The sequence below is a fragment of the Ovis aries genome, chromosome 8 (genome assembly GCF_016772045.2).
Source record: "Ovis aries strain OAR_USU_Benz2616 breed Rambouillet chromosome 8, ARS-UI_Ramb_v3.0, whole genome shotgun sequence".
Taxonomy (NCBI): domain Eukaryota; kingdom Metazoa; phylum Chordata; class Mammalia; order Artiodactyla; family Bovidae; genus Ovis; species Ovis aries.
In genome coordinates, this window is record NC_056061.1 from 12,518,178 (window position 1) to 12,536,715 (window position 18,538).

Below are 18,538 nucleotides of genomic sequence, written 5' to 3' on the forward strand. Positions count from 1 at the left end.
GGGATGGTGGAGCCCGATGGGCTGCTGTCTGTGGGGTCGCACAGAGTCGGACACGACTGAAGCGACTTAGCAGCAGCAGCAGCAGCAGCAAGTTACCAAAGAACTGAAGAGGTCTGAGATGGAAGGGCTGAGATACAGCTTGCCACTACGTACAGATTTACAGTCAAAGACTACAGAAAAGGCAGATCTGTTCTTAGACAGGATGCCTGAAAAGCCCAAGAACTCAGGAGGCAAGAGAAAACAAGTTCCATGCACATGGAAGCTCAGCGGGTTCACAATCCCAGGGGTTCACAGAACTCCAAAGTTCTTATAACTCTAGGAAGAAGATGCCAGTTAGAATGGGCATAAAAACAACAACAACAAACACAAAAGGTTAGACACAGAAAATCTGAGATACCTAAAACTTTCTTCTTCAAAATCTGATCCCATAATTGCAAATGACATTTTGGCTCTAGCTGGTATGCTAATAACCAACTACAGGTAAACATAAAACAAATATAAAAACAAATTTATGTCTTGAAAATAAGCTGAAGAGAAAAAAGGGGTGACAAGTTAATATACATCGTTTAGAAAAACAAAACCATGTAGTGAAATTGGTGTCCTGCCCTACATGCATAATTTCTTCCTTCTCACAATGTGGAGAAGTCAGGAGTGGGGGTAATGCTAGAACAAGGTGGCTCTTTTTTGGTGTACTGATACATTTTGTACATTAAATGTAAATGACCTTAGGAACCCAATCCTACTCCCACTGCTGCTGCTAAGTTGCTTCAGTCGCGACCATCTCTGTGTGACCCCATAGACGGCAGTCCACCAGGCTCCTCCATCCATGGGATTTTCCAGGCAAGGGTACTGGAGCGGGGTGCCATTGCCTTCTCCAATCCTACTCCTGCTTTTGTATAAAAACATACTTACGATCAGTGATGATTGCATCAAAATATGTGCCCTTCCTCCAGGAAGGTTTAGATGCATCTGAAACCAGGACATCAAGGTAATACTTCTCTAAACCATACTGACGAAGATTTGCCCTAATGTTTTCATCCGGTCCTCTCCATTTCTGGTTTTTCCTACTAGCCTTTCCTAAAGGGAAAGAAAAAGGAAGACAGAACTAACAAACAACATTCTCAACTCTTTGTCATTTAGCTAAAAGCAATGTTTAGCTCACCCAAACCTACATTAACTCAAATAGAACCTGCTTTTGTTTATAAAATTTTAACTGTATTTACACAAATGAACAATTATTTTTACTTTAACTTGCAATGAAGAAATACTGATGAATGAGATAAACGGAGCAGAAATGAAGAGAGCTAACCTTGGAAATGCAGAAGCAGTGACCATGGAGAGAGAAAGTAAAAGGGAGACACGAGATATGAAAAGTTAAAGTGGCGGCTCAAGGGAAGTTCAGAAGTTTCAGTTTAGGAGACATGAGTAGATGATGACATTGTCAGTTAAGATCTGAGAAACCAAGAAGAAAAACAAGCCTAGGAAAAAAGATGAAATTCATCTGCAATACATCAATCTCGATATACCTTGAGGTACCTATGGAAGATTCAGAAAGAGATATTTAGCAGGGAGTTAGAGGCCAGAATATATATACACACTGGGAGATATCAGTAAATAAACTTAAGCTAAATGTGTAAGAATGAATGATATTTTTTACTAATGTAAGTGGCAATTATTTGTTCTATAATTTCTCTATTTTCATAAACTCCTCTGCATTATGATCTACTTCACATTAAAAACGAAACCTAAAAATTAAAAGATGAATGACATGACTCTGCACAGTATGTAATGTGATAGTTGGGGCTAACAAAGATGCCTGGGAAAAAGCAACATGTAAACAGACACTGAAGATAACCACAGGGCCTTCAGGAAACTGAGAAAGAAACAGACAAAGAAATCAAAGTACCACCAGATGAAGTCACTGTCTAGGAAACCAAAGGAGGCATTATGAAGGTCTACACTGCCGAATACTGTAGACCTATGGCCTGAGTATTCAGTAAGCATGGAAGCTGGAAAAGAACAGGCAGAAGACAGTTAAGAGATGAAAAAGAGGAAATAGCAAGTAAATGCTAGTCTTTTTAAGAAGCACTTGGCAAACAGAAGAGGAAAATAAAGTAGTAGCTAGGAGGGCCTCTACAGGGTTGATAGAAAAAGTTCTGCATTTTTAAAATAGAGGAAATTTGGAAGTATTTGAGAGTATAGTAAGAGATGAGAAGCACAGGAAACAGAGGGCAAATCTAACAGCACCTTGGATAAGCTCTGAGGAAATTCTACCTCAATCAGAATTCTACCCAAGCAGACTGAGAGGTTAGCACGTAACTTTTACACGTAACTCTAATTAACAAAAATTAAAATGAAGCACATAGGACAATATCCTTAAAGCAAACAGACTGTTTCTACTAAAAGCAAACAGGAATAATTCTTCTTAGCACTCTGTCTATGCTAAAATACTGCAAACAAAGACTATCTTTTTCTAGTTAGCCCATTTAGGTAAACTTTATAAAATGTTATTCATTCTCCTTATAGTACTAAAGTACTATTCCTTACAGTCAAAGTAGGAAAAAAAGGCAGTTCATCAAATACAATATATCAAATTACTTCAAGAAAAGAAAGTCTAATAAATTCTCACCTATATAGTAACTTACACTGGGTGAGAAAAATAAAAAGCATATTTTACAGGCTGATTCTAGCTACAACGATAAAACAATACCATAAATACAATTTCAAAATCAAAGAAACTTTACATTTTTAACACTATTCAGCTATAAAAAAATACTTTTAGATTGATTCAATTTCATGCAATCACACTTCATTAGCGTAGCTTCTAGATTTTAAAAGTGTTTTCCAAAACTGCCTCAAAAGTAACCTGATGCTTACTTCAAGTTACTCTCAGTCTAATGCAGAATCTTTAAAGTTACTGTCACCTTAACTGCTTTGAAGATGTTTTGGTTAATTATGAAATCAAAAACATATATGGTACTCAAGGACTACAGTAATTAATCAAGTATACACATAACAAATGACTGCTAAACAAAAGAACGGTGATAATTTTTAAGCAGAAACTATGTTTTACTAAGGTGAATACACTAATTACAAAAGGCTTAGGTAGTCCCTCTCCTACTTCTTTCCCAGCCATAAAGTTTTACAACTTTACGGATTGCCTACTTTTTAAAAATCTAAGACCAAAAATAGCTCTGAGAGAAGGGCTTTTGGTTATTCATCTTTGGTTCCCCTGCGAGGTCATTTTGCTCTCTGGATAACTTCATGAAAAGCAGATACCCAATGAAAAGTCTTATTGTTGTAAAAATAACTAAAACTGTATTATATCACAACTCTATAGTTTAACATTAAAAACAGATGTATAACGCCATACATAACTATTTAAGTATTTTAAAGGCACATTTGGTACAAGAGCAAAGACTCATTTGCTCATTTGTTATAGAGGAAAGACTATAACACTGTCTAGAACCACTACTCACCCAAGCCATGAACAGTATTGTAGTCTATATCTGTCCCATATACGTATGCACCAAAATGAGCAGAAGCTATCAGAAGGCCACCTGAAAAAAATCACACAATTGTGATTTGTTAACCAGAAAGTCCCAGACTCTTATTTCTTCCTCTATTTAATCTGATCCAGATTCTTACAGACTACCTGTAGGCAGAGTACCCTGGAATGACCTTGGTTCTGGCCATACTTAACAGGTTTCAGGATGAAAAAGCAAACTCCTAACCTGTGCTCATCAACCTGGTTAGAAAGCAAGGAATTAATATATGTCCTGGCATTACTACTTAAAAATTCCCAGCACTATTTTGGGAAAATTATCCATTTTTTTGGTGAAAATAAGATGTTTAGACATTTTCCTTTTATTTTTGAGAAGTCTATATAAAAGCATCTTGTTCCCTTCTTACAAATAAACATATAAGGCTGCTACACAAAGAGCTGGCAATAAGTAAGTTCTGACAATTGAACTTAATTCTCACTGAAGTCAGAGTTTCAGATAACTTAAAGAAAACATAATTAATATATGAGATTAATTCTTATAAAAATTAAAATATGAAGACAAGTAACAGTTACTCCTATAATCAGTGAGGTAATTATTTCATTTTCAACTGTAAATTTCTATGGTAGGACAATTATGTCTGAATAAAGCTATTATTGAAAATAAAAAAAAAACTGTAAATACAAATTCCTGAATAACTATTATCAGACAGAAACAAAAATAGTTAATACAACAAATCTTTTTACCTAGTGCTATAAACAAAGAAAACACAAATGTCCTAATACAATCTGAGGGGACTAAGTAACTTGGTAGGTATGACCAGTTTAATATGGAAAAGAATCCTAATAGAAATTAAAAATTAATGAAAACCTTAATGAAAAATGAAATATTTTAAAATTGTTTAAGAACAAAAATTCACAAAGTTAATAGCTGTTCTTTTCAGTGAACTTCACTTTTTAAATTACCCAAACTAAAAATGTTCTTAGTGATTGGGTAAATCCTCATAGCTTTACTGCAGAAAGATCTGCCAGTCAATATGAAATCAGAAATATACAGAAACATACACTTAGACGATGCACAAACTTGGATACGGGGCTATAACTAGGGCTCTTTCCATTCTATCCTTTTGAAATGTAATCTCTAAAATCAAGATGGGTAGTGCCTCCAGAGGGTCAAAATCTATAAATCTTGTTTTGAGATTTATAGATAGATATAGATCTATAAACCTATAAATCATGTTCCTTCCATAGTCATTTAAAACATAGTTTGGTAACATGTACTTAAAAATACTTTGCTCAATGAAAAATAACTGACTAGTTCCTAGTGGAGCCAGGAGTAAGAGAGATGGAAGACTAACAGCATAGCAGAAATCAAAACCTAGGTTCCCCCATTCGAACTACAAAAAGCATTTGTTTGAGGAGGTAAGGACAGACCTCCTAGTTCTTAGCCTATAAATGGAACAGTCAAAATTTAGGAAAGATACTGTATGTAATGACTTGAAATACTCATTAAAAAAAAATCACTTCATCCAAATTATGAGGCATTACTACAATTCTGCCAATTAAGGCAGATACTCACCTAGAAGAACTAGTTGTCAAGGGGAACAGAAAAGCTTTCCTGTGCTTCCTTAAACAGAACCTTATCCATTTGGTTAGAATGAGCTTTGAGAAGAGCCAATTTAGAGTACTGCTGAAAGGAGATGAATAATCTGTTAGACTGCATCTGTTAGTGAACTCTGTACTCTTTCAAGGTTTTCAAGTTTTAAATAAAATCACTATAAATTAGCTTCTCTGGTCACTGGGTAATCATTGTTAATTACCTCATTTTATTTCAATTAAATTGAAGCATTTTTGCATTTAGTTATGTATCTCAGGTGGAGTTTTCTTGGAAGCTTTTTGGTGGAACAAGGGGTAATAAAAAAGAAGGGGTGAAGAGTTGAGGGGGCAAATAATGCAATTCACCCAATTTCTCATTATGCTATCAAGTGTAAAAATACCACAGTGTGATCTACACTAGTAAACCAGTGTTTTGATTTCTTATTACTTAAACAGTAACCAGTTTAAGGTTCGGGCAATATCTTTGCAGGCAAACGGACACAACAACTGAACTTTATAATGGAGAAACTAATTTATGATTTTCATCTGTAGAGATTTAAGCAGAAAGCTATACAAAATGTGAAAATCAGAACTGGGCTTTAGTTTTGCTGAAAGAAAAGGAGGAAAAATTGTGATACTACTTTACCTATGTTACCCTAAAAGAAGAAAACAAAATACATAGAACTCTAATAAACCGGCAGCTTATGCAAAAGGATACTGCCAGAAAACAGAAATTCTACCAAACTATGAGACTCAGGAAAATGGGACTACAGAGTGGTGAGTAAAATAGGAAGCAGAAAATTATTAGAAAGACCTATAGAGATCCATTATCTCTCTCCTCACTTCCTCTCCTCCTCTTCATAGTCTCTTTTCAGAGCTAGGACAGTGGGTATCTCAACACCTTGCTCTCACATCTATCATTCTGCAAAGATAAAATTTAAAAGTTTTACTCTTTTCCTTACACCTATGGGCCATCTGAAGGTAGAAGAAGCCAAGGAATACACAACCAGTCTCCTGGGTATATTCTCCACTAAAGGAGAAAGAAGAAAGGGAAAAGGAATCTGAGCTATGGCTGCAGAGCTACATCACCGCATCTGCACACACTGGCAGACACTTATGCCAATTATTTTCATTATAAACAAAGAAACAGAAGTTTACAATTTTAACCCTCAATTATATTTCTTGCTGCCATAATTTGCAAATAGTTGCAAATTATGAATATCTTGGAAATCAGCCAAAGAAGGAACTAGAAAATGAATTCATGGTCAAATTGTTCATTGTAACAATTCAGTATTGGCTATATCTAACATCTTTCACCAGAAAGGATCTCAGTGCTTAATAAAATAATTAAAAAATGATAAACAGTACAGTTCCCTGTCTACCATGCATAACACAACTTCCTAATAAGTTCATATACATATATTACCTCATTTACCCTCACAATATATTACGTATTACAGTTGTACAAATGATGAAATTGAGGCCCAAACAAGTTAAGAATTTTGCTCAAAGTCACATAGTAACTGGTAAGAGTAAGGATTTAAAACTCACTCTCTTTGCTGTTACAGTGGTCTATAATCAGACAACCTCCTCTAGGATCAGCAGCAACTGAAGTAAATATTTATTAGGCTACTACGTAGATACACAAAAGTAAAAGTTTGTTTTTAAACAAATTAGATTAAGTAAGACTATATACTCAGTTAAGAGTTGTATACCATTCACAAGTCTTATATCACATCACAGGTCTGCCTGTGACATTATAGGTATTCAACTGATGCATCCTCATCACTCCTTTAGTGATGTTCATATTAGAATAGCAGTACTTTCTAATTACTGAGAGCTGATCCAGGATACATATCTTTTCCCTTGGAAAAATGGAGATGCAAAACTTAAAAAAAAAAAAAAAAAGAAAAACCCCTTACTACAATGAGAGTCAATGTATTTGCTAAAACAGAAATGAAAAGTGTGCTTCTGCAGCTTATAATGTCATTCTAGACAAGACAGCAGACTGTCTAAAAGAAAAAGGTATTTAGGTAGGAAAAGATTACATCTCTCCTTCCAACTTCCCGGAAGTTCTCTAACCTACTCTATAACCTTGAGAATATATCACAAGTCATAAGTAGTCTGTGGGTAAAGCATTTAGGAAACTAATAAATATCAATTTTATACCTTTAAAACAGAAAAGGAATTGCAGACACTTAAATTTATAAACAAACAAAAACTAAAGAGGGAAAAAGACAAAAATAACCAATAGTGTGTGAAAAACTATGACCATGGAGGAAAGCACAGGGCTACTTATTTCTCCAATCCTTCAGAAGGTACTACCCATCAAAGAGAGAAAAGGCCCAGGAAAGAGGACAAACTGCTTAAAAACTGTTGCCTGTTCACAATTACTGGCCATTATCAATTTTAAAGATGGAGCCAGTGGTGAAAAATCTACCTGCCAATGCAGGAGACGTGAGTTTGACCCCTGGGTGGGGAAGATTCCCTGGAGAAGGAAATCGCAACCCACTCCAGTATTCTTGCCTAGAAAATTCCATGGACAGAGGAGCCTGGTGGGCTACAGTCCATGGGGTTGCGAAGAGGAGGACCAACTGAGCATCAGTTTTAAAACAAAAGCACTAAAAGCCAAAGTCCTAAAGCTATGCTTAAACAACAAGCACAAATTATGAAATGTATTTTAGCAACGTTCGTCCTGCAATTTTTCATTAACTGTCCTGCAGAGTGCAATTAATTCTCCATTAATTGTCCTTATGTTGTTATCGTTCAGTCGCCAAATCTTATCTGACTCCTCGAGACCCCACAGACTGCAGCACACCAGGCTTCCCTGTTCCCTGTCCCTCACCATGTCCCGGAGTTTGCCCAAGTTCATGTCCATTGAATCGGTGATGTCATCCAACCATCTTATCCTCTGTAACTGTCCTATACAAACACTCAAATGACCAAGATATGCCCCTCACTCTAAAGAGCTGCCCTAAAGGACATTAGAGGCAGATCTCTCGCCCCTTACCACACTAAAGGTAGTCAACATCTTGACTGCTATGGAAGTTAGCGTTTCATAACATGCCCAGCCTCATCCATGTCGAAGGAAGAAAATTTTACCCATACTAGTAACTATTTTTAAACTTTATGATCTTGCCTATGTGTGTATGTGTGTGCATATCAAACACATACATGTATGTATCTCAAAAAAAAATCACTCCCCAGAAAAAGGTTTTAGAAATCCAAGAACAAGATAATTAATAGAGGGTTAGCATTTGGAAAAAGACAAATTAGATTTATTCCTCACAGCAAACAAGAAAATAAACTCCAAATGCACCAGAGATCTAAAGGGAAACAAATCAAAACTACTGAAGAAACCATAGCTGAATTCCTCTATAACTTGGATGTAGGGAAAGCTATCGCCTGGTTGGAAAAAAAAAGTTACATGCAAAATCAGAAGAAAAATGGCAAGCTGAGAAAAAATATTTTATATATTTATCTACATTAAAACAGGAAAAAAAAAGGGAGGGACTAAAATACAAAGTATTTTTAAAAATAAGGGGGGAAACCAAAATATCTACAGAAAAATGAGAAATGACTTTAAGAAAATTACAAAAAAGTTACACTGCTAGTCCTTAAAATAGAAAGTTATTAGAGGTCACTCTTAATAAGAAAAATACAAATTAAGATTACACTGAGATAACATTTTCACCCAATGGACTGGCAAATTTCATTTATTTATTTTTTTTTAATTTTAAAATCTTTAATTCTTACATGCTTTCCCAAACATGAACTCCTCTCCCACCTCCCTCCCCATAACATCTCTCTGGGTCCATCCCCAAGCACCAGCCCCAAGCATGCTGTATCCTGCGTCAGACATAGACTAGCGATTCAGTTCTTACATGATAGTATACTGGACTGGCAAATTTCAAAAGCCTGATAATACACTCTGCTGGTGAGGCTGCGGGGGAACAGGGACTCCTATATATTGCTGGCAAGAAAGCAAAATGGCATAACGCAGAGTAACTTCGCCACATTTAACAAAATTACATACACATAAACTCTTCAACCTAATTCGCTAGTTTTAGGAATTTACCCTAGAGCTGTATTTCCAACACTATAAAAGTATATATATAAATATTATTCATTGCAAGCACTATTTATAACTGTGAATATGGGAAACTACCTATATCCAGGCTTACGAGACTGTCTGAATAAATTACAGTACATAAGAATCTGCCTGCAACGCAGGAGGACTGGGTTCGATACCTAGGTTGGGAAGATCCCCTGGAGAAGGGAATGGCTACCCAGTATTCTGGCCTGGAGAATTCCATGGACTGTATAATCCATGGGGTCACAAAGAGTCAGGCACAACTGAGAGACTTTCATTTCATTTCAAACCCATGGAGTATGCTGTAAAATAGAGGAAAACAATCTCTATGAACTAAACGCAGTGATTTCCAGGAAATATTGTTAAGTGAAAAAAGGTTAAAGTGGAATTTGTAGTATATGTGAGAACTCACAAGTTCTAAACTATGCATATGTTTAGTTATGTATACACACAGTATGTATGCATGAATGCGTGTTTGCATATGCATTTATATACAGATTTTATATATATATATACATATATGTATATATATACACACATGCATTTCCAAGTTGTCTGCTGAAAGGGTGTAGAAGCAAAAATACCTAGCACCTAGATCTTGGTTTCTAATATTAATACCATTCCCCACTAAAAGAAATAAGAATTTCTAAGAGACATGACTGATTCCAGGGTCTGGGGAGGTAGGAAATGAGCCAGAAAAGAGGGAGGTGTTAAAACAAAAACAAACAAAAAGAAAGACTACAGGAACATATCACAAAGACAGATCCAATATGAAAGGGCTTGCACAAGGCAAATCTGGGGCAATTTGAGCAATAAAATAACTAAGAAAAAAGTGAATTAAGACCACTTGGGGAAAGGAGGGGAAATCCACTAATTCTTATTAACAATAGATAAATGAATACAAAGGAAAAGAAAGAGTTTTTGCTTATAATAAGAAAGGTGTCCACTGGAGGGAGTGCTGAAGACAGAAAATCATCCCTTTGTAGCCAAAGTTAAGACGGGTGTAGGCAAGAACCGACAATCAGTGCTAAACCTGGCAACCACAGGGTGGGGGTGATTCAGATATATAGAATAGAATATTTTCAAGAAGTTGGTGTGTCTCCATACAGACTGCCTATTAACTGCAAGGAAAAAAACATAGTAATCACACAGTGGGAGGGGGGTCGGAAATCGAGCACCATCTCAATCAGTTGATCAAAATTAACATTACCAATGGGGAGAGATGGGTACTATGTGGATGCCCTAAGAAGGACACAAACCACTGATGCAGCAGTCCAGCCAGGAAAGTGTGACCCCTTAATCTAACCACAAGGAAACATCAAATCAGCCAGAAAAAGGAATATTCTGCATAAAAAATAAAGAGAGGAGGGATAATACTCCAAGTTTCCTAAAAGAAAAAGACTTTGGACACATTCCATATCAAAGGATCAAAGAAATGCTGACAACAAAATACAACACCTGATGCTAGAATGAAAAAGAAAATAGATGGTATAAAGGACATTTGTGAGTCAACTAACAAAAATGGAATACCAACACTAAAGTACTATATGAATAATATGTTTACTAACAGTGAAAACTATACTGTGGTTATGCAAGAGAATATACTTATCATCAAGAAATATATATTGAAGTGTTTGACAGGTAAAGGGATATAATGGATGCAACTTACTTTCAAACGGTACAGAAAGAAAAATACTGTTTATATAAAACATAATGAGAAAGCAAGTGATAAAGCAAATAATGCCAAATTTTAACAGTCTACTCTGGGTCAGGGATATGTAGGTTTTCTCTTATTTTTATAATTGTAACATTTCTATAAGTTTGGTATTATTTCCTGTCAAGTTCAAAATGCTGGGGAGGCACTTAGCATGATTAGGATAGGAAAGAAAGGAGCGGGTAGTATGTCGGGGGTAGCACATATACAGAGACAGTGGAGGAACGGAGCAGAGAGACGCACCAAGGCTGACTCAACAACTCAGGAAATTATTCCACCTCTTAGAAACCTCTTGACCTTGACTCTACTTGCTCATGTGCTGCGTTGCTCCCGTCAGTTTAGGGTACAGCAGCTGGCTGGCAGCTCCTAACGCTGAGAGAGGCAGTGCTGACAGGAACAGGCAGGGAGCCCCGGGGTTAGTGCTTGAGTGTGAGACCTATGAGATTTATACAGTGCCTAAGTCTGGGCAAGTGCATTAATCTCAGGAAGATTTTGTAGCATATCTCAATGTCAGTAGCTGTAGAGAGTTAAATTAGACAGTAACCTTAGAGTCCACAGCTAGTACGTGACATGTTTTCTATTCAACAAATGGGAGCTCCTGTGTCATCACTGCTTACAGAGTTTCAGAGGAGTTTCTGACAGGGAAAGACCACTACAGTGAGAAATTCCAACTGCACAGGATTTATTCCTACACAATCTGAACACAGTAAATTTAGTCAGGCGAACCTAATTGTGAATACTCCATAAGCATCAGCAAGATGGAAGAAAAATGGGTTGAGGCGGGAAAATGTCGTCAAACTCAGGCGAAATAACCCTGGACTTTCACACAAAGTTAACTACGAGGACATCCAATCGCACATCCTGGGCGTACAAAACCCAGGGAACAGCCTCAGCAGTCACGCTCTAGTTCACTGATACTCAGTCACTTTTCTTATTTTCAAACTTCACACAGGAACCTCCACAAGCCAAAGATAAGGCACATTAACTTTTTTATGTAAGTATATAACCGCCAATTTTAAAGGATGAATACTTTTTAAAACTGTCACTCAAGTCTTTCTTCCTCAAGTGCTTTCCCGTTTTTTTAATTCAAGTACAGTAAGAAATTTCCTATATAAAGAAACTGTAAAGCTTTACAACGTTTCTATAATGAATGGTTTGCTCCCCTCAGTGGTTACTTTTGGGAAAAAAAACCCACAAAATTCTAAAAAACATAATAAAAATAAAAACAGAGCCCACAAAATTCTTTCAGCATTATCTTTGGAAGTAGCAAAGATGTCAAATACTGACTATTATACAAATATGTGGTTGTCTCTTATTTAGTGATCAATAAAAAATTATTCTATTTAATCTTTTAGCTAAAATACTACTATGACCTTGACTAATATAAACAAGTAACATTTCTACATTAGTTTGAAACAATTAAATAAAAATACCTGTTCCAACAAATGGATCAAATACAATATCATTTTTTTTCACTTTTCCATGGTTGGCCATGATGAATGATAAACCAGCATCCATGCTTGTATTTCCAATAAAGTGTCTCTTTTTGACACTGTATGACTCAATAAGCTCTCTCTGCCCATCTGCAATCTAGATCAGACATATTTTTCAATAAGTATAAATCTATAAAATGGATCTAAAATAACTACTCACATTAAACCCACAGTATCTTGATGACAATAACTTCTTTCCACTTAATCACTGCTTTATATAAAAATGTGACTGAGGCAGTTACGGACATACACTTTTTATTTCTTAGTGTGTTCCCATTTACTTCTGCTTTTCAAAGCAAATATGAATTGAATTTGAATGCAATTATTCCAGGAGCTGGTAGGGAGCTCTAGCCACCTCTTTTATTCTCCTAAACAGCAGTATCTTGTAGCATAAGCCACAGATTCCACTTGCCCATTCAGTGCCTCAGGGAAGTGGGCAGAACTGCTTTGCAGTGATTTCATTTAAGAATGGAAACCTCAATCACAGAGCTCCACCAATGAGGTTCCTGCTGTCAGAGCACTCTGCCTTGTCTCTGCTTTTATTTAAAAAGCAGTTCATGCTTTCCAACAAGTTTTGGGTTAAGGTTTCCAGGTACACAACCTCCTACCTAGGCCCCACACCTTATAACACCTTATAATAATCCTCTCGCATTTCATCAGAATCTCGGGAAAAAAACACATACACACACACACAACCACATATTTTCCACTGATTTTATTTCACACAGTAGTTCTGACTCTTCAGCTCCTTTCAAGTTTTACATGGAGTCCAATTCAAAGGACTAACATTTAGGTTTTAAAGAAAACTAAAATAGGTAAAAAGATCACTTGCTTACCCATCTACCAAAATAAATATTATGTGGATTTTCAGGGATGTGGTTTGGGTCCAAACCATAATCCTCCAAAATAGAGAATATATGTTGTGGCTTCTTTAAATTTACTTTCCCTTCAAATGGCAGAAATTCAAGTGCCTAAAAAATAAAAATAACTCTAAATAATATAAATATCTAAAAGGAAAAATAGTGCTTATATAATAATTTCTATCTTGTAAGTCTGGTTATCAGCATTAAATAAGACAAAACATGAAAAGTGCTTAGCATACAATGTGGTACAAAAGCACTTAGTAGACACTGGGGGTTCTCATCTATCAACGGCGACTATTTTACATTAATCTCATAGGTCCTTTCAGCTTTGCTTCTGCATGCGTGCTCACTCGTGTCCAGCTCTTTGCGACCACAGGTTTTGGTTTTTGCTAAATTCACTTACATCTATCCGTTTGACTTTTTCTTCTTGTGTCAATGTTTTATTAAATGTGTGAATCTTTATTTTATATGTAGAATCTGAATGCAGAAATGGAACCTAAAATAAAAGCAGATAAATCCTTTAAGTTTTGTACACAGTACACATGTAGACAGTACAGTATCTACAGATCTGCTTATATAAAACCACATTTGCTACGTACCATCTTCTCTACAGGGTAGTTTTTAAGAGAACTGTACAGCTCCTCTGGACACTTCCCATGACCCCACAGTTCAAATATAGACCTAGGGAATAAATGATTGGCACTGACCTCAGTAAAAGAAGAGTTAGTTCATACAGTAATATATAACAATTCTTTCATTGGTTCTTTATGCTCGCTCCACCGAAACAATTATGCCTGTGTTTCTAAGCTATTAAATGAGAAATACGTATCTAGAAAACAAATATAGCTTCAGTCTAAATTACAAACACATGTTGAACTTTACACAGAAGAATTATTTATCAGTGAAGATCTTTTTTGAAGTCTTCACCATTATCATTTCATTTTTTTTTAAACTATAACACAAATGATGCCATAAAAATCACTTCTTTTAATGAAACAGTTATAAAGTGCAGGAAATTCAATCTTTCCCAATGTCTTCTACATAAAAGGAAAAATGACTGGATAAAAATGTTACCATTAATATCTAGCCATATTTGATAACACTTAGTAATTGTTACTTTTAAATATGAAATTCTTACTATGAAAAAAACCTCAAGCTTATATCTATTTTAAGGAATAAAAAAGATTAAGCAAAATTTTATTGCAATCAATGAAACCACTTTTAGGATCAGTTGTAATGAAACTTGATCTATATATTACAGTTTTGTACCTCTAAAATCAACTACTTCATGATTAGAAAAAATGCTGCTCTCAGGACTGCAAATATTCTCTTTTGAAAATGAATTCCTCCTTTCCCTTGTACTGAATTTATAGAAACAGGGCCACTACAATTATACTGCTCTTACTTAGCTAAGTAAGAGCTAATGCTTAATATAACTCAAAGTACCAGGGACTGTTTTAAGGCCATTTAATATTAACTCAGGTATTCCTCATTGGAATCCTGAGGTAGCTGCCAGGATCATCATCTATTTAACCAGTGAGGAAACTGAGGCACAAGAAGATTAAATGACTCTCTCAAGTCATACAGCAATTTGTAAGGTAGGATTCAAACCCCAATCCATCTGACTCCAGAATCCATACGTCACTTCTCTATGCAAAAAGACAAGAACTCCAGGCCATTCAGGAAAGGCACAGACAATGCCTCAATGCATAATTATCCCTAATGAACTATTATACAGTAATAATGAAGGAACTTATGCTGGAGTGACAACCCAGATTCAGTAAAAATAATACTCCATGTGCTCTTTCAGAAAGAATTTATATAACACAGTAAATTTATACGTAAATGGAAAAATAAAAATATTCAATATATAACATCATAAGCTTCCATTATAACTGGCACACTGGAGTAACACCTTTTATGATTTAGATTTTCACAGTAAACTGTTTCCATATATATGACTGCACTATTCTGATTCCTGTTTCAGAGATCAGAAAACTTATATGGATTGCTACATTTCCCATGGGTGCTAGATAAGTAAGCATGGGTGTCAACTTATTAATATGAGTATGATCGAAAATATTTCACTGATTATAGCAATAATAATGAAACCTTTCTGACAAACAATGCTTTAAGAAACTGTCCTTTCAAGGAAGGAGGGTTAGAACTGGGACATGTACACAGGAAGCACCAATCATTTCTGTAATGGGTGGTTGTTTTTTTTTTAATTGTGGCAAATTACCCCGAAATGTTGAGATTTAACATGGTAGGTACCTAGGCATTTGTTATATTTTTCATTCTGTAATATGCTAAGAAAACAGTGCAGGTTAAAAATAAGTCAAACAAAATCAACTTTCAATCCCTATTCTACCACAAAAAAATCTGAATCTAAGTTAGTTTTGAATACACACTTCTAATGTCTATTATTCAAGAATAATTAATGCTACAATTAGGATTGGGAATTTTATCCTCTAAAAATGAATTCCCCTTTACCTGTTAATTATAGAAAGAAGGCCTCCACAGTGATACGACTTTTACTTAGTTATCACTTAAGGTATAACCTCAGCTATGCAAAATATACACAGACTAAAAAGTGAAGTCAAGTGGGCCTTAGGGAGCATCACTATGATGAACAAAGCTAGTGGAGGTGACAGAATTCCAGCTAAGCTATTTCAAATCCTAAAAGATGATGCTGTGAAAGCGCTGCACTCAATATGCCAGCAAATTTGGAAAACTCAGCACTGACCAAAGGACTGAAAAAGGTCAGTTTTCATTCCAATTCAAAGAAAGGCAATGCCAAAGAATGTTCAAAGTACCGCACAACTGTACTCATCTCACATGCTAGCAAAGTAATGCTCAAAATTCTCCAAGCTAGGCTTCAACAGTATGTGAACTGAGAACTTCCAGATGTTCAAGCTGGATTTAGAAAAGGCAGAGGAACTAAAGATCAAACTGCCAACATCTGTTGGAGCAACAAAAAAGCAAGAGAACACCAGAAAAACATCTACTTCTGCTTCACTGACTATGCTAAAGCCTTTGACTGTGTGGATCACAACTGTAGAAAATTCTTCAAGAGACAGGAGTACCGGACCACCTTACCTGCCTCCTGAGAAATCTGTATACAGGTAAAGAAGGAACAGTTAGCACCAGACATGAAAGAAGACTGGTTCAAAACTGGGAAAGGAGTACGTCAAGGTTCTATACTGTCACCCTGCTTATTTAGCTTATATGCAGAGTACATCATGAGAAATGCCAGGCTGGATGAAGCCGAAGCTGGAATCAAGATTGCTGGGAAAAATATCAATAACCTCAGATATGCTGATGACACCACCCCTATGGCAGAAAGTGAAGAGGAACTAAAAAGCCTCTTAATGAAGTGAAAGAGGAGAGTGAAAAAGCTGGCTTAAAACTCAAAAAACTAAGATCATGGTATCCAGTCCCATCACTTCATGGAAACTAGATGGTGAAACAACGGAAACAGTGAGACACTATCTTTTCTTGGGCTTCATTATCACTGTAGATGGTGACTGCAGCCACGAAATTAAAAGACGCTTACTCCTTGGAAGAAAAGCTATGACCAGCCTAGACAGCATACTGAAAAGCAAAGACATTACTTTGCCAACAAAGGTCCATATAGTCAAAGCTACGGTTTTTCCAGTAGTCAAGTGTGAGAGTTGGACTATAAAAAAAGCTAAGCACCAAAGAATTGATGCTTTTGAACTGTAGTGTTGGAAAAGACTTGAGAGTCCCTTGGACTGCAAGGAGATTCAACCAGTCCATCCTAAAAGAAATCAGTCCTGAATATTCATCAGTCCTGAAGGACTGATGCTGAAGCTCCAATATTTTGGCCACCTGATGCGAAGAACTGACTCTCTAGAAAGGACCCTGATGCTGGGAAAGACTGAAGGCAGGAGGAGAAGGGGACGACGGAGGATGAGATGGTTGGATGGCATCACTGACTCAGTGCACGTGAGTCTGAGCAACCTCTGAGAGTTGGTGATGGACAGGGAGGCCTGGCGTGCTACAGTCCATGGGGTCACAGTCAGACACAACTGAGCAACTGAACTGAACTGAAAAAGCGACCAGGGATATTATTTCATAATGTTACACAAGCATTACACAACTATTTACTGTACCATTACTCAATGCATTCATCAAAGATATGAGCTATGAAGGAAGCATATAAATCTGGTTCCCAATAAGCTATTTTAAGCCTATAAGATTTATCTTTGGAATTCAAACATCTCTCAGAGCCATAAATTTTAATATGCTAACATACAGTGATAATTATTCAAATGACTCATTTTTTAGTTCTGTTTCCATTTTCTGGTCATTTTTATTGACTAAGTGAAACTCATTAACAAGCTTCAATTTATGAGATTAGACTTAGCAACGCAGCTAATTTTCAATTGCTGTTGTTAAGTCACCAAGTCGTGTCCTACTCTTTGGGACCCCATGGACTGCAGCACGCCAGGCTTTCCTGTCCACGTCCTGGAGTTTGCTCAAACTCGTGTCCATTGACTTGGTGATGCCATCCAACCACCTCATCCTCTATTGCCCCCTTCTCCTCCTGCCCTCAATTATATGGGGGCTGTAATCGACTCAATAATAAAGCAATAAATATTGCTAACCATACTAACAAAACTAGATATACGTAAATTCTTATTTGCATTGCATTATTAAATATAATTTCCAAGCAAAAAGAAGGAAGTTCTCAGAAATCTGTCAAAATGTTCGGGGGGATGGAGAGGAGTGTTAAAAAAAAAAATAAAGCAAGGATAGCATAAGTTTTTCAATTTTAAAATGCTAGTTGAAAATGCAGTTTAATTTCCAAATGCAAAGACAGATTTTTCCAACAATGAAACAAGAAGGAAGAAAGAACAGATACTAATGGTGAAAGCCAGAAAACACTCAGGCAGGATAAATAAGAATGACATCATTATATTAATTCACATGAAGATATTATAATCAGAACTACACTAACAAATCAAACAGTAAAACATATTTTATAGTAGGTTTCATTTTTTGTCATCTTATACTTCACCAATCTGTTCATCTAATTAAAAACCATCTATAAGAAAAACACTTTTAGGCTTTCAATACTTTGGCTATAATTAAATGTGGCATTTTCCCTATGTAATAACATAGCATTTACATCTTAAACCATATGCTTGCTTAATATAGAAGTTTAAAAAAATTATTCTAAAGCACGTGTTTCTGCATTTCATCATCTGAGAGTCTCTCATCCAGGTTCAGTAGGTACCTCTCCTCTGTTCT

The 18,538-nt window shown here is 36.0% G+C and overlaps 1 protein-coding gene across 3 annotated transcripts in view; it reads right to left on the bottom strand.

Moving 5' to 3' along the window:
• TRMT11 (tRNA methyltransferase 11 homolog) overlaps nt 1-18,538 on the bottom strand; it is a 63,815-nt gene that overhangs the window by 33,257 nt on the left and 12,020 nt on the right. For all 3 annotated transcript variants that reach the window (XM_004011138.6, XM_042253205.2, XM_060419202.1), the window contains exons 4-9: nt 13,861-13,942; nt 13,665-13,757; nt 13,235-13,369; nt 12,339-12,495; nt 3,480-3,560; nt 913-1,077 (exon numbers count right to left, since the gene is read on the bottom strand). In XM_004011138.6, coding sequence (XP_004011187.1) covers nt 913-1,077; nt 3,480-3,560; nt 12,339-12,495; nt 13,235-13,369; nt 13,665-13,757; nt 13,861-13,942 — 713 coding nt within the window. The remainder of the gene's footprint in view (nt 1-912; nt 1,078-3,479; nt 3,561-12,338; nt 12,496-13,234; nt 13,370-13,664; nt 13,758-13,860; nt 13,943-18,538) is intronic.